Here is a 14,330-nt window from a genome sequence, read left to right as displayed (position 1 = left end):
AAAATGTATTACCGTTTAAAACAAATAAACAAAGTCATAATAGTCTAGACCGCAGGGGAGTTGGGGAGACTGTGGGGCAGGCTGAACTTCCAATGATGTCAGGTCTCTCCTGTTCTTCCAACCCTGAGTTTAAAACTGAAATGAGGCACTTGGTTTCTCAGGATGTTACGCGCTAAAAAGAACACTGGCCAGTGTTAGAAATGTTAAGAACTGACATTGGCCATTTGTTAGTTAGGATGGCAACTTGAACAAATCACTTTGTCTTGTTTCCACATCTGTAAAATGAAGGGGCTGGACTAGGTAGAAGGCCTCCATCCCAGCGTAAACGCTGCGTAATCTATGCTTGCTGCATCTGCCAAACACACACATAATACAAATCAGTACACTTACGTCAGGTCTTCATGATATTCTCTGTACTACCCATCTTCAATGACATCAGCTTTCCCATTCACTTGGCAGTCTTTCCTGATATTGCCTATCTCATCCTAATTCCATGATATCTAAAACACTCCACTTGGCTCAAGTCTTTCTTAATTCTGAATTATCATGGTGTAATAGGTCAACTTCCAGGGAGGGGGCTACATTCAAATACAATCTATAGAAGAATTTCATAACAGATAAAAAGACCTGCACATTTTTGCAGTATGCAAATTCAAGCAATATACACAAGGACTGTAGCAATAATGATATCAACTAAATGTTAGTAAAACAGGAAGAGTCAAAAAAACAGAGAAAAGATGTACCTTTTCTTTGTCTAGATGGATTCCACTAATTTCAAAATCAAACATAAACAGTTCAGCCACTCGCCTATAAATGAAATAAGCCCCAGGTTATAACAGGTAATAAAAATTACTAACAAAAATAATTGTGGTTTTTTGTTAAATAAATCAGTCTTTTTGAGCCTTACTGCCAAAAGTTTTTTCAAAACACACACACACACACAGACACACACACACACACACACTCTTTGTTTTAAACAAGGATCTTAATATCCTCAGAAGTCAGGCAAAACATCTATCTGACTGACAATTATGATTGGCTCGTCATATAAGAGCTTATTCCTTTATTCAGAGAGTACAAACCTGTGAAAGCCACCATAATAATTACTTATTTATTTCAACTCAATCCAAATCCTAAATAATAATTAAAAACATAAAACAGGTTTTATATTTGGACAATTTTTCAAAGGCCCTCTGCGTGAGATTTTCAGTTTTTCTTCCAGCCAGTAGCAGCTATTTAGAATATTAAATCCTTTGATGCTGCACTGGACGCTGACTTTCTTGGCTAATGAGAATTGTTTTCTTTCTTTTTACTCCTGCTTCACGCTTGGAACCAATTTCAAATGTAATACCTTTTTTTTTTTTTTTGGTCAACGGTATTTAAAAAAAAAAAACCAACAACATTGGATGGAAATAATCAAATATTTGATCTACTCTTATGGCTTTCCTTGAGTTTTCAAAGTAGATATATTTACCTTCCTGATTATTACGTCAAATATACCTTGAATAGAAATTTATAGTGTACGTTTATCATATTACACAATATAGGTCTATTATGTGACAAAACTGTATTGCAGAAACATACGAAACATTTAAAATCACTAATCCTATCAAAGATAATGACTACTAAAATTCTTGTATTTCCTTTCAATCTACTTTTAATGCTATATATATATTATATATTTAGAATAATTTAGAATTTAGAATAATTAAGGCCCAACTGTATACATTTACACTTGCCTTTTCTTGTAAAATTATATCACAAACATTGAACAGTTCTCCATGTCTTTAAACGTTCTTCAAAAAGTTGGCTTTTGATGCTTGTTTTGTATTGTCATATAGAATGCAAATGTTTTTATTCTCCCACTCCCATGAACCATAATATAATAAAAATCCTTGTTCCATTTTTTAATCCTTGTTTGTTTCCTTAGGATAAATTCCGAGAAATTAATCCAAAAGTATGCACATTGATATATACTACCAAACGCTCCTCCATAAAGACTTATCAACTTACACGTAACTAGAGGACCCAGCATCCCAAACCAGAAGTACTCTTCTTAGATTCTGTTTCAACTTTGTCAGCTGCTGGCTGACAAAGTTTTGCTTCATTCTACTTTTCCTTAAGGGTGGTGGGTCTCATGCCAGGTACAGAGCAAAGCACTGGATACAAATTATTTTCCTTGCATCTCATGTGATTCTTAGGAAGTACTTTTTATTTCCCTTTTACAAAGGAGAAAACTAGGGCTTCGCAAGCTCTGAAGCCAAAGTCCAACCCCGCAGTTCCATTCTGGAGATGCACTGCCACCCACTTCACACTTGTTGCCACTGTGACACCTGTAGCACACTGCTATCAGTTTTAGGGCCATCTGTCGCTATTCCTTATTTTGTGAAATAAGAGTTTCACAAAGAGAATCTTTTGCCCATTTTTCTATAAGGGGGTTTTCTTTCCTCTTCGTTTAAGGTAATTTGAAAGTTCTCTTAACATAGTTAATATATTAACCCTTTGTCACCTAAGAACCATTTTTTCACATTCTTGTGTTCTGACTTTGAATGTGGAAGCGTTTTGCCATCCCAAAGTTTGCAATGTTTATATAATAAAAATCAACGAACCTTTCTGCGGTATGAGTTTGTATCATGACAAGAAAGACCTTCCACATCCCAAGATTACCACTAGTTTTATAATTTCTTTTAAAAATATTTACATCTTTAATCAATCTACTTTTTTAACCCCAAATGGTTATCCACTGGTCTAACATCATTTCCTGAAAACCAAGTCTTTCCCTACTGATGTGAAATGACACTTTTAGCACGTACCAAATAGTCTTACTGTAATATCTGTGTCTGTGTCTAAATTTTCTCTATTCTTCCATTGATCTCATTGACTATTCTGACATTTTTAAGTATAATGCTCTTTAAATACAGCATTTTTATATCGTCTACTATCTGCTATAAGTCCCTTTTTAGTACTTTTCCTTACAAGAGTTTTCCTGCCTATTCCGGCATATTTATTCTCTATGACTTCAAAATAATTTTAAGTAACAATAAAAAAATTATTTATAAATTAGATAGCGTTAAACTTATAGTAATAAACACTACCGAGCTTTCTTCTTCCTTAAGAATACAGAATGTTTCTCCATTTCGGTCGCTTGCATGCTTCCTAGATGTCATGTGTGTCGCAGTGCCTCTACCTTCCTAAGTTCATTCCAACATGTGTTACAGCTTTGGCCGTTCTTGCAGCTAGAATTTTCCCTCCATTATATCTTCTGGAGAATGTGATTATCTTCTTTGCATACATGAAAGCTCTTAATGGCTTTAGAAAAACCCCAAGTTAAACAGGTTTCTTTATGGCCTGCCTTCTCAGAGACTCTAAGCTACTAAAATTCTTCAAGCAGGGAAATACATTGATACATTAGATTTCCAAACTTACTGACTGAAGGAACCCTTCTGAGAAAATTTCTGAACATCTCAGAGAACTAGTATTTCAAGGATTGAATCTAAGAATAAGATGACGAGTTAATTTAAATCATTTCCTCTGTGCATTAACTTACCAGACAAGAGTTTATTAAATCTGTAATTCTTTGCTTTAGCCACTGCCTTATATTTTGCCATATGAATGATTCCAAAATATAATTATTTCTAGGGGATAGACAATACTCAATGATATATAAGTGCCATGATACTGCAATAATTATGACTTCCAATTCTTCTTCTCTCCTACTTGCAAGTTGCTTTTCTTTTCTAGACTGTTGACATTCTACCCAGTTTATTTTCCCCAATAGATTTATCATTTTATTATTTAAAAATTCCTATTGGCATTTTTAATAATATCTAGAAATGTGGTATGGATCCTATCACTACAAGTCCTTTCTATCTAAAATGGTCTGTTAGTCCACTACAATTTTTATACACCAACAGGGGCATGTCAATCTTTAGTAAATAGAGATTATGAATAACCTTCTATTTTTTACATTGGTTTGTTGTTATTCAAAGTCAGTATCAGTTCAGTATAAATCTGGCACAATTAATAGGAATTCAACTTTTCCTTGCTTTGCTAATGAAAGCAAGATAACGATAAAGCTTAAACGACAGTGATGACACAGCTAGCTTTACTAGTGTCCTAAGCATCAGGACTGATAAAGTAAAACACCACTAGGTCCCTGCACAGCTGCCAGGCAGGTGAAAATAACCCCTTGAAGACTGAGCTACTCACACACCATGCTGCTCATGTGTTAGATTAACAGCAACCTGGATGATCAATTGGTCCCTATAGAAAATGGCTTCATTTGGGGTCAATCAGCCACATATGGAGACAAAATAGGAGAAGGAAACAGGATCAGAAAGAATCAAGTTGTGGGAGGAAGTGTCCCACCAATAAAAAGTAGATAAAACAGGGATAAATGAGAAAAAAATTAATCTGTGTTATGACATACATATAAGCAGGTTAAAGACAAACCCTACTCCACTGACGATTGCATTTGAGCAAAGAAGTAAGATGTCTAGGTTCCTATATCAAATATTCTAACGTGTTGATTTAGAAGTAAGGCCTTTTCGATTCAGATTTATAAATGTAGCCTAATGAACCAAAGCAAATCATTACAAGCATCTTGACATCCTCCCAGTAGATAAAATCAATTTGCTTTTATTTTCTGATAGTATCAATTATGGAACTTTGAGCATAAAGCTAAGCATAATTATTAACTGTCTACAGGAGTTCACTCATTAGTCGGGCACCGACCACATGCCATGAATGTGTAGGTACTGAGGATGCAGCTGGGAACAAAACAGACCAAGCCCTACCTTCAAGGAGCCTGCAGTCTGGTGAGATAGATGATGGATAAATAAACAAATAGGATACGTTGGAAGGAATGAGGGCTATGAAGAAAAATAAATCAGGATCAGAGGATGGAGTCTGACCCTGTGTAAAGATTTGGGAGGAGACACCATTTGAGTGGAGCCCTAGAGAAAGTGCAGGAGTCATAAAGATACCTGGGGAGGAACATTCCAGACAGAAGAGGCTGCAAATACAGAGGCCCTGAGGGAGAGTCTCCCAACCTCACCTCTAGAGTCACAGTCACAATCAAGGCAAAGAAATGAGTGAGTACCTTGTTTCTGGATCAAGGGAATCCACAAGTTTTTTATCAGCTAGTAATTTTTGCAAACTTTGATATAAATCCACATTTGTGTTCAACCTAGAAAAATTAGAAATGTAAAAAAATTAGTTGACTTTCGAATACCTTAACTTTACATGAAAAGAATGGTGTCAGATTGTACCATACACATGCCCAGAAGCTGAATAGCATAACCTACCAGGAACAGTGTAACCATCCTTCCTTCCCACTTTCCTTCCCTTTTCTCCTTCCCTTCTTTCTTTCTTTCCCTTATTTTGGAGACAGGGTCTTACTCTGTCACCCAGGCTGGAGTGCAGTGGCACAATCACAGCTCACTGCAGCCTCCATCTTCTGGGCTCAAGTGATCCTTCCACCTCAGCCTCTCAAGTAGTTGGGACTACAGGCACACACCGCCACGCCCAGCTAATTTTTAAATTTAAAAACGCTGTAAGGGAGAGCTCAGGACACAGGCTTCAGCGCCACGCAACTGGGATGCAAGACTGGCCCTGTAACTGCTCTGGGACCTTGGACACGTTATTTAGACCTTAGGCTGTCGTGAGGATTAAATGAGATCATGTGTGCAGCACACATTTCCTATGTGAATGAACCATGGCCACTGTTGAGCAGTTGTGCCATTCAGAGAGCAAAGGGCCCAAGGCTGGGCAGTGGTTCCAACCACCCCATAATACCACTGGCAGGAACCCAATCCTCTTCCCTAAATGCAAATGCCATGGCCCTCTCAGAGCTGAATAGTGAGCTGGGTCTAGATACAGCCTGCACCCTGCTGGGTAGGCCTTCCAGGACGGATAAGGTTGTAAGAACCACTCACCAGTCTCTACTCACAGAGTCAATGATACTCCTGTTCCTCAGTTGGTTCACAAAAAAACACTGAAGATTTATATCAATCGAAAGGTTTCTGTTACCATTCTCATTGGCCTTCCCAAATACCAGTGAAACGGAGGTAGTCATTACTCATTAAAAAACACTCACCAAGGAGGGCCAGACTCCCATACGTGGATCCCAGAAGTCACGCAGAGAGTGAGTGCCAAGGCCTACCTCCTCCTAACCTGCTCACCCGTGGAGCCATTCCATGGCAAAGGGACAGCAGTTCAGAGGCTGCCCGCTCTGCCCCCACTGCTGAGGTTTAAGGAAACCGTGCACTGCCCCCACTGCAGAGGTTGAAAGAAATCGTCCCAGTATGTTTTACGTTGGAAGACCCTGAGTTAGAGCCCATACTTCTGTCTGTATTTGTCCTCCCACAAAATGAAGAGTGACTGTCCATGAGACCAGCCTGTGTCTAATTCGGCAGGAAACAGTGTGCAGAGCGCCTCGAGCAGGCAGCCCACTGCGGACGACTTGCCAGAGGCCTTTCCCGAAAGGCAAAGCTTTCTCCCAGGGAGTCCCCGCTTTCAGCCCTGTGAGCGTGCCCAGCGCCTGCACTCTGCAGGGCCCAGTTCTACCCCATTCCACGAGCTGGTTTTCAGCGGCTGTGGGAAAAGTCACACACGATCGTGCCAAAGTGAACACATGTGGCCTGACCTGGGGAAAAACAGCTGCTGCACATCCTGAAGTACTGGGTCTTCCAAGGAAGCCTCATCTAACCAGAGAAGCCATCACTCTCCTCCTCCAACAACTTCTGGTATACGAAATTGTCTTCTCGTGTTACCCCCTTTTCCCTGTTGTAAATCCATGCTGGAGAGCCCAGGACTCTCCCTAGCTCTATACACTGCCTGGCATGGTGCCATGCAGCAAAGTGTGTTGGAATACAGCACTGTCCACCAATAAGTTATTTTAACAAGCACTATGGAGCTCTCATAAGTGGCTTGAAAACATTTACATTTACCTCAAAATCACTTTAAAATAATTCACTCCATCACAGCCTCAGCCAGAGCCTGCTCCAGCCCTCCCACAGACTTTTACGGCCTCCCTAGACTCCCCTAATTCCAACTGACAGAGGCCACAAGGACACTGTTTACAGAGCATTTTGGCTTCTCGCCCTGTGGCCCACAGCCACTGATGCAACAGCAATTTAATCAAGCGAGAATCTAGTAAGTTCAACTTGCCACTAGGATACTAAAAGCCCTTGTTTAAGGTAAGTGATAATGGTGATGACAAGAATCCTGGGTGTCTACGATCTCAGATTATCAAGGGACACCTTTACACTGATCTCATTTAACCCTCACAAGGACCCTGAGGCAGGGTTAACTTTACACCCCATTTACAGACAAGGAAATGACGGAAAGAAAAGCCAACCAGCCCCGAGGCCCAGGGCCCGCCTGTGAGGTGAGCCACGGGCCTGTCCTGAGCCCTCCCTCTGGCCACCCCTGGTCACTCACACCTCCCACCCTGCTGGGCGGGGGACAAGCACTAGAGACTGGACAAAACTGCACAAGTCCATGAAACCGGATCACCCAGGACTAGGTACAGAAGGCGGCAGGAGAACAGGACTTGGCACAGAAGGGGGCAGGAGAACAGCACATACTTCTCTACCATGGTGCCAATACTTCTACAAGCTTCTTCCGCGGCTTCTCTGAATGCTGGCTCAGGGTGAGCAATTTTCACAAAATCAGCCTAATAAAGGGGAAAGACAAAACCAACAGGGAATTTGATGAGAAGCTTTCTTCCAGGATCTGAGGGTGAGAATGAAAACCAGGTTTTAAGATGTGCCATTGGCCTGGCCTGTGCACTTCCATTACTGACTTTCTCCTAAGTGAGAGAAGCAAAGCAGCTTCTTTCAGAACATTTAATTCTGTTATTCCTTGAAACCAAGTTGCTTTCATTCCAAAAAAAAAACTTTATTTCAGAAAAGTTTTTCTCTTTCAAATACAAACACCAAGCAAATTCTTCCTTTTTTCTTTTTTTGAGGCAGAGTCGCCCAGGCTGGAGTGCAGTGGCACAATCTCAACTCACTGCAAGCTCCGCCTCTCGGGTTCACGCCATTCTTCTGCCTCAGCCTCCCATGTAGCTGTGACTACAGGTGCCTGCCACCACGCCCTCTAGTTCTTTATTTCAAAAGAGCAGGCACTGGTTTAAAATATTCTACAACTTTCTGGCTAAAATTATGTGCAGTATGGTTCTCACATGTTAACTTATCTACAGAAAACAACTCTTAGAGGCTTTTTTTAACTAACACATATAGTATAGTTTCAAAACCCATTTAACTACATTCTAGTCTTTGATTTAACTACATTGTAGTCTTTGTGCAAAAAACAAAGGCACAGTCTCTTTATAGTCCTTTTAATAAAATATGAGTTCACAGTCTCCACGTAATACTGTATACAACTACTGCTGCTGCTACTGAAGTCATTAGAAATTAAAATGAGTGAAAATTTTTTAAAAACATAAAATGATGTACAACTAAATTTTCGTTTTCATGTCAAAAAGCAGATAAACTACAAAACACTAAATATTTTCTTCATTTGCCAAGAAAATGTGTGACTATAACATGAAATAAAATCACCACAAAATTTCCTAATTTTATTATCAAATAGTTTTTAATGCCAAAACATTTAAGCCCATAGTTTGGTATATTTGTTGTAACAGTTGGTAACGATAAAATAACATTAGTACCAAGGTAGCTGAAAAATGAGTTACGTAAATTTACAACATTTTTTTTTACAAATTACTAATCTACAGGTTGTGAATTTATAATCAATATTAAAATTCAAAACATTAGCATACATATTAAAAACTGATTCGTAATAGTGATGAGGAAAACAGTTCTGTTACATAGAAACTGTATTAAAAAAAGAAAACAAAATAAAATGACTACTTGGTGAAAAACAGTTTATAAAATGATTGTCTTATAACAGTACTAATCTTACTGGCAGGTAATATCTTAAAAATCGAAAACAGAGAAAGGTTCTTTTTTATCCAGATGACTACATGTATAAATCACATCTTTTTTTAAGTTTTCAAAATGAGATATTATTATACATAAACATTAAAAATGTCAAAATAAGATACAGGGCAGAGAAGTTAAAATCTTTTAGTGAAGACCAAAAGCGAAAATGTAGAAAAAAATCCTAGAATACTGATTAAGATGAAGACCAAGACAAAAAATACACAGTGAATTCTGCGATTTGTGACAGCCACGCCAACGGTCACCCCTCAGTATCAGTGGGCAAAGGTTAGATCCTCCCACACATACCGGAATCCACAGATGCTCAAGTCTCTGATAGAAAATGGTGTAGTACTTGCATATAAGTGATACACAGTACATCCCATATGTCAAATCATCTCTAGATTACTTGTAATACCTAATGAATGTAAATAATATGTAAATAGCTGTTACACTGTATTGTTTTATGGAACCGTGACAAGAAAAAAAAGTCTGTACATGTTCAGTATGAATGCAAATTTTTTTTTCCTAAATATTTTTGATCCAAGGTAGATTGACTCCACAGATCCTCCAATCTGGATGATTGACTATACAGTGAAATTCACTGACACAGATTTTCCTTTTGTGATTTCAGTGACACAATTAGGTGAACAGGGTATGAAACCATCTTTTGAGCAGTGCGTTTCCACAGCTACCCCACCATTCAAGGACACATTTCCTATGCACATATTGGAGGCACAGAACAAAAACCCAGTACAAACAGAACTACCCAGAGCCTGCAACTTCACTCCAGAGAAAAACCCTTTACAATAAGATACTTTCTCAGTTTCCTTAAGACCGGGAAGCTTGTGGTGAACATATCTGAAAGGTGTTAATGCTCAAGTCAAGAAGTGTGTGGGTGGAAGGACATTTTCCAAAAAAGGAAAAAATAAAGATGGGGATGAGTTATGCTGGGCCAAAGAAGTCAGTCAAAAGGTATACAGGATTCCACTTAGGTGACATTCTAGAAAAGGCAAAACTATAGGGATAGAGAACAGATTAGTGGTTGCCAGAGGTTAGTGGGGAGGGGTGGGTGTGACTATAAAGGGAGACTTGGGGGTTGATGGAACAGCTTTGTATCCTGATTGTGGTGAGGGTTGCACAAATTTATACAAGCTAAAATTCACAGAACCGTACCATCCTCCAAAAGAAGTCAATTTTACTGTATAATAATTTTAAAAACAAGTATATATATATATTTAAAGATGGAGAGGTTAACAAACTTTGCAACCTTTCCAGGTAAGGGTTCATGAGACCTGAGCAGCCAGCCAGCCCTGAAACGGTTGGAACAGGAGGAAGAAGAGCTTGACAGATATCCTGCCTGGTCTGGCAGCCCAGCTGCACCACACGCTGGCCAGGCGACAGCGAGCACATCCCTTCATCACCCAGTGCTTTTCTTCCCTCTTGTGAAAATGGAGCTATGCTGAGAAGGTTACTTCAGCTCATCCAGAGAAAGCTTCTTCAGCTAACTAGGCTGTAGAAAGGGCCTACCGCCTAGTTAAATCTAAAACAAGTTAATGCCAGAATATAAACTCCATGAAGTAAGAGACTGTGCTGTTTCATTCCTGCACGTATACCTCATGCCTAGACAGTGTTTGGCACACTACTGTGTGCTCAACATTGACTAAATGTGAGGGAAAAACCTATGTAGTTCAATACCATGTAGACAGGATCATAAATGATCACTATTTAAATTGTGTGTGCTGCTTTCCTTGACAAGAGTCACCAAGAGTTGGCTCCTTCAGGCTGACAGAAAATCCCGCTTCCTGGAAATGAATATATGGAAGAGATATCTGCAGTTCCACGTTTGCTGCAGCTCTGTTCACAACATCCAAGATTTGGAAGCAACCCAAGTGTCCATGAACAGACGAATGGACAGAGAAAATGTGGGACTTACACACAATGGAGTGCTACTCAGCCATAAAAAAGAATGATATTGTCATTTGCAACAACATGGATGGTCATTATGTTAACTGGAATAAGTCAGGCACAGAAAGACAAACATCACACGTTCTCACTCATTTGTGGGACGTAAAAATAGACACAACTGACTCAAGGAAATAAAGAGTAGAAGGACAGTTACCAGAGGCTGGGGAGGGTAGCAGGGTGGTGTGGGGGAGGTGGGAATGGTTAATGGGTACAAAAAAACAGGAAGAATGAGTAAGACCTGCTAGTTGATAGCACAACAGGGTGACTACACGCAATAATAATTGTAGATTTTAAAATAACTAAGAGTATAATTGGGCTGTTTGTAACACAAAGGATAAAAGCTTAAGGGGATGGAGACCGTGTTTTCCCGGATGTGATCACTGTGCAGTGCACGCCCCTATCAAAACATCTCGTGCACCTCATGAATATATACATGAGGTATATTAAAATTAAACATGAAAAATGAAAAAAAAAAGAAAAAGAAAATTTTGCTATCTCAGCAATGGATTTCCTAGTTGGTGAAGAGATCTAGGTATACACTTCTATTTCAATTTTAAAATGTTAAAAAAAAAAAAAGGCTTTACAATTATTTTGATGTTAAAACTTATTTTTTAATTAAAAAAAAAAAAGCATTCCTGAAAAGGTTTATTAAAACTGGTTCTCACACCTCTTATGAAAAATAAGTGGCTCACACTTATAATCCCAGCACTTTGGGAGGCTGAGGCAGTAGGTTCACTTGAGGCCAGGAGTTCAAGACTAGCCCGGGGAACACAGGGAGACCCTGTCTCTATTACAGCAAAAAAAAGAAAAAGAGGAATTTTGTTGTAAACGTACACATAAAGTGTTCTTAGAATTTGGGGAGAAGCGTTCATAAATGAAGAACCTCTGTCAAATGAATATATATGTAAATATATATTACCCAACTATAGCAAATATTTGCTATATTATTAATCATTCGTTATATTACATGTATATTTTATTAAATATACATATTAAAGTACAAGTTCTAAATATCACCTTTTCTGATAACATTTTCCCCATTCCTAATGACATATTTCATCATAAAAAATCATACCTAATGGATCTCAGTTTCAGACATTTTTAAATTTATAATCTAATATTAATAGTAAACAACAAAGGATAACTTTCACTTAAATTTTAGCAGGTTGAAAGAGAGGTAGCTTCAAGTCTAAGGCAAAGCATCTTACCAAGTCAGCCACTCTGCACAAGGAATCCGAGAGCTCATCGAAGATCAGCACGGTCTGGGGCCCAGGTGGGGTGGAACACGCACGGTCCACAAGCAACTCTGTCTTTCTCAAGGCTTCTTCTTGTGCAATACGAAATCCTTCTGGGGCACTGAGCTCAGGAACTCCAAAAAGACCCTTAGAACCAAAGAATACGTCTGATTTATAACCAAAATTCAAAACTGTGCTTTTTAAATATTTACTAAACTGACTTTTATCACAAAGGAAATCTTGGCTTTCATTGGGGTATCATGTTATACCTGTGATCACGGATACCACTATCATACTCCCCATATCACTCCACATAAATTACACTAAAAATGTTTCCAGGACATAATTTTTCTTCAATTTTTAACTATTTTCTGAAAAAAAAAATGATATGGGTTCAAAATCCAGCTCTGTCACTTCTACAGAACCTAAGAGTGGCTGTAAGAATTAAATAATATATGTAAATATATCTATGTGTGCATGTGCATATATAGCATTTGATAGATAGATGTTAGCCATAATTATTATTAGTTTATAACCCTGGTCATGTTATTTCTCCTCCTAGGCCTCATATTTTTTTCATCATGTACAATGGGAACAATACATACCTTACAGCATGGATACACATACTAAGGATATGTAAAGTACTAAATGCAATATCTGACAGAGTAAGATCTCAGTACACAGTACCAATTATTCTACAACTATCAAATAGAGAGAATGAGTTGACCACGAAGCAATAGATATTTTAGAAAAATTTAATGAACATATTAAAATCATAGGCTGAAACTGGGAGCAAATTTTATATGTTCCAAAGACATTTCAATATCTTGATAAAAACAAAAATCACTGATCTAATGGGAATGACCATTCTCTTGTTACCTATTCAATCACACTTGTTAGCACACTCAGGAAGGCAGAGAAAAAAAGCATTTAATATGCATCTACCGCATACCATGAAGTGCGCCTGCTACTTTACACAGGTTCTCATTTCAATTACACAATCCTACAGAACAGAGTATCATTCTTTTACAGATCAGGACACATGCTTTAAGAGGTTAGAAAAGGCGGGCGGATCACGAGGTCAGGAGATCGAGATCATCCTGGCTAACACGATGAAACCCTGTCTCTACTAAAAATACAAAAACATTAGCCGGGCGTGGCGGGGTGCACCTGTAGTCCCAGCTGCTGGGGAGGCTGAGACAGCAGAGTGGCATGAACCCGGGAGGCGGAGCTTGCAGTGAACCAAGATCCCGGCACTGCACTCCAGCCTGGGCGACACAGCAAGACTCCGTCTCAAAAAAAAAAAAAGGTTAGAAAAAACTTCTTTGAGGTCACAAATTAATATTGGCAAAGCCAGAACTCGAACCCACTCTGTACATCTCTAAAGCCCACACTTTCCTATACTTCTCTATTACAATTACAATCTCAATTACAATCTGTTTGAAAGTCTCTCCTGAAAAGGTGGGCTTCCAGACCCAAGAGCCCTGCCCTTCATTTCTTTAAGCAGCTATCCAACAGAACGTCTACCATATGGGGGGAACTCAATGAAGGAAACAAATGACCACAGCAGACGCTAGGCTTTGTTAATTAACTTCGCAGGTGTTTAGCATATAGACTTTCAGAAATAGCAGCAGGTAAACCTTCAGGCCTGATAAGGCCTACTCTTTCTACAACAAGGGATGGATGAAGTTAAGCTAGTAATCTCTCTTCAAAATATATTACAAGTTAAAAAAATAAAAGAAAGTCAGTAGGGGACAAAGGAGAATCAGGACCAAAAACAAATGTCATCTTTTTTTTTTTTTGTCTAAATGTTTTTATTTGAAACAAATAGTTGCACCAAGCAAGAGGTTACTTTGCCCACTCCAAATTAAAACAGAGCATAACAGGGGCAAAATTTATTTGGCAGGACAGTTCCAGTATGTGAACATCCTCCTCACTGTGGTTGGGTTAACTTTACTCATATGCAGCTGTTCTTACACAAAATATTATCTTTACATTGATTTAATTTGATTCAAGCGCAGACTACTTCCACCTCCCAGTACAACGTGCCCGTATTGCCCTCGGGAATTCGAACTCTCGGATTACCAGTGACTGTAATGCTAAAAAACTGAATAAACCTTTTTTTTCAAGGCAAAAACCAATTCACAAATTTGAAAATCTGCTATCGGTGCTGAGTATC

The 14,330-nt window shown here is 38.8% G+C and overlaps 1 protein-coding gene across 4 annotated transcripts in view; it reads right to left on the bottom strand.

Moving 5' to 3' along the window:
• Positions 1 to 14,330, bottom strand: part of MIPEP (mitochondrial intermediate peptidase) — a 210,635-nt gene that overhangs the window by 194,964 nt on the left and 1,341 nt on the right. For all 4 annotated transcript variants that reach the window (XM_033237239.1, XM_033237225.1, XM_033237232.1 and 1 more), the window contains exons 2-5: positions 12,125 to 12,298; positions 7,590 to 7,678; positions 5,102 to 5,188; positions 744 to 807 (exon numbers count right to left, since the gene is read on the bottom strand). In XM_033237239.1, the coding sequence (XP_033093130.1) occupies positions 744 to 807; positions 5,102 to 5,188; positions 7,590 to 7,678; positions 12,125 to 12,298 (414 nt within the window). The remainder of the gene's footprint in view (positions 1 to 743; positions 808 to 5,101; positions 5,189 to 7,589; positions 7,679 to 12,124; positions 12,299 to 14,330) is intronic.

This window comes from Trachypithecus francoisi, unplaced genomic scaffold, assembly GCF_009764315.1.
Source record: "Trachypithecus francoisi isolate TF-2019V2 unplaced genomic scaffold, Tfra_2.0 Contig01461, whole genome shotgun sequence".
Classification (NCBI taxonomy): Eukaryota; Metazoa; Chordata; class Mammalia; order Primates; family Cercopithecidae; genus Trachypithecus; species Trachypithecus francoisi.
The sequence above is the reverse complement of the archived record's forward strand: the minus strand, read 5'-3'. Positions and strand labels throughout refer to the sequence as shown.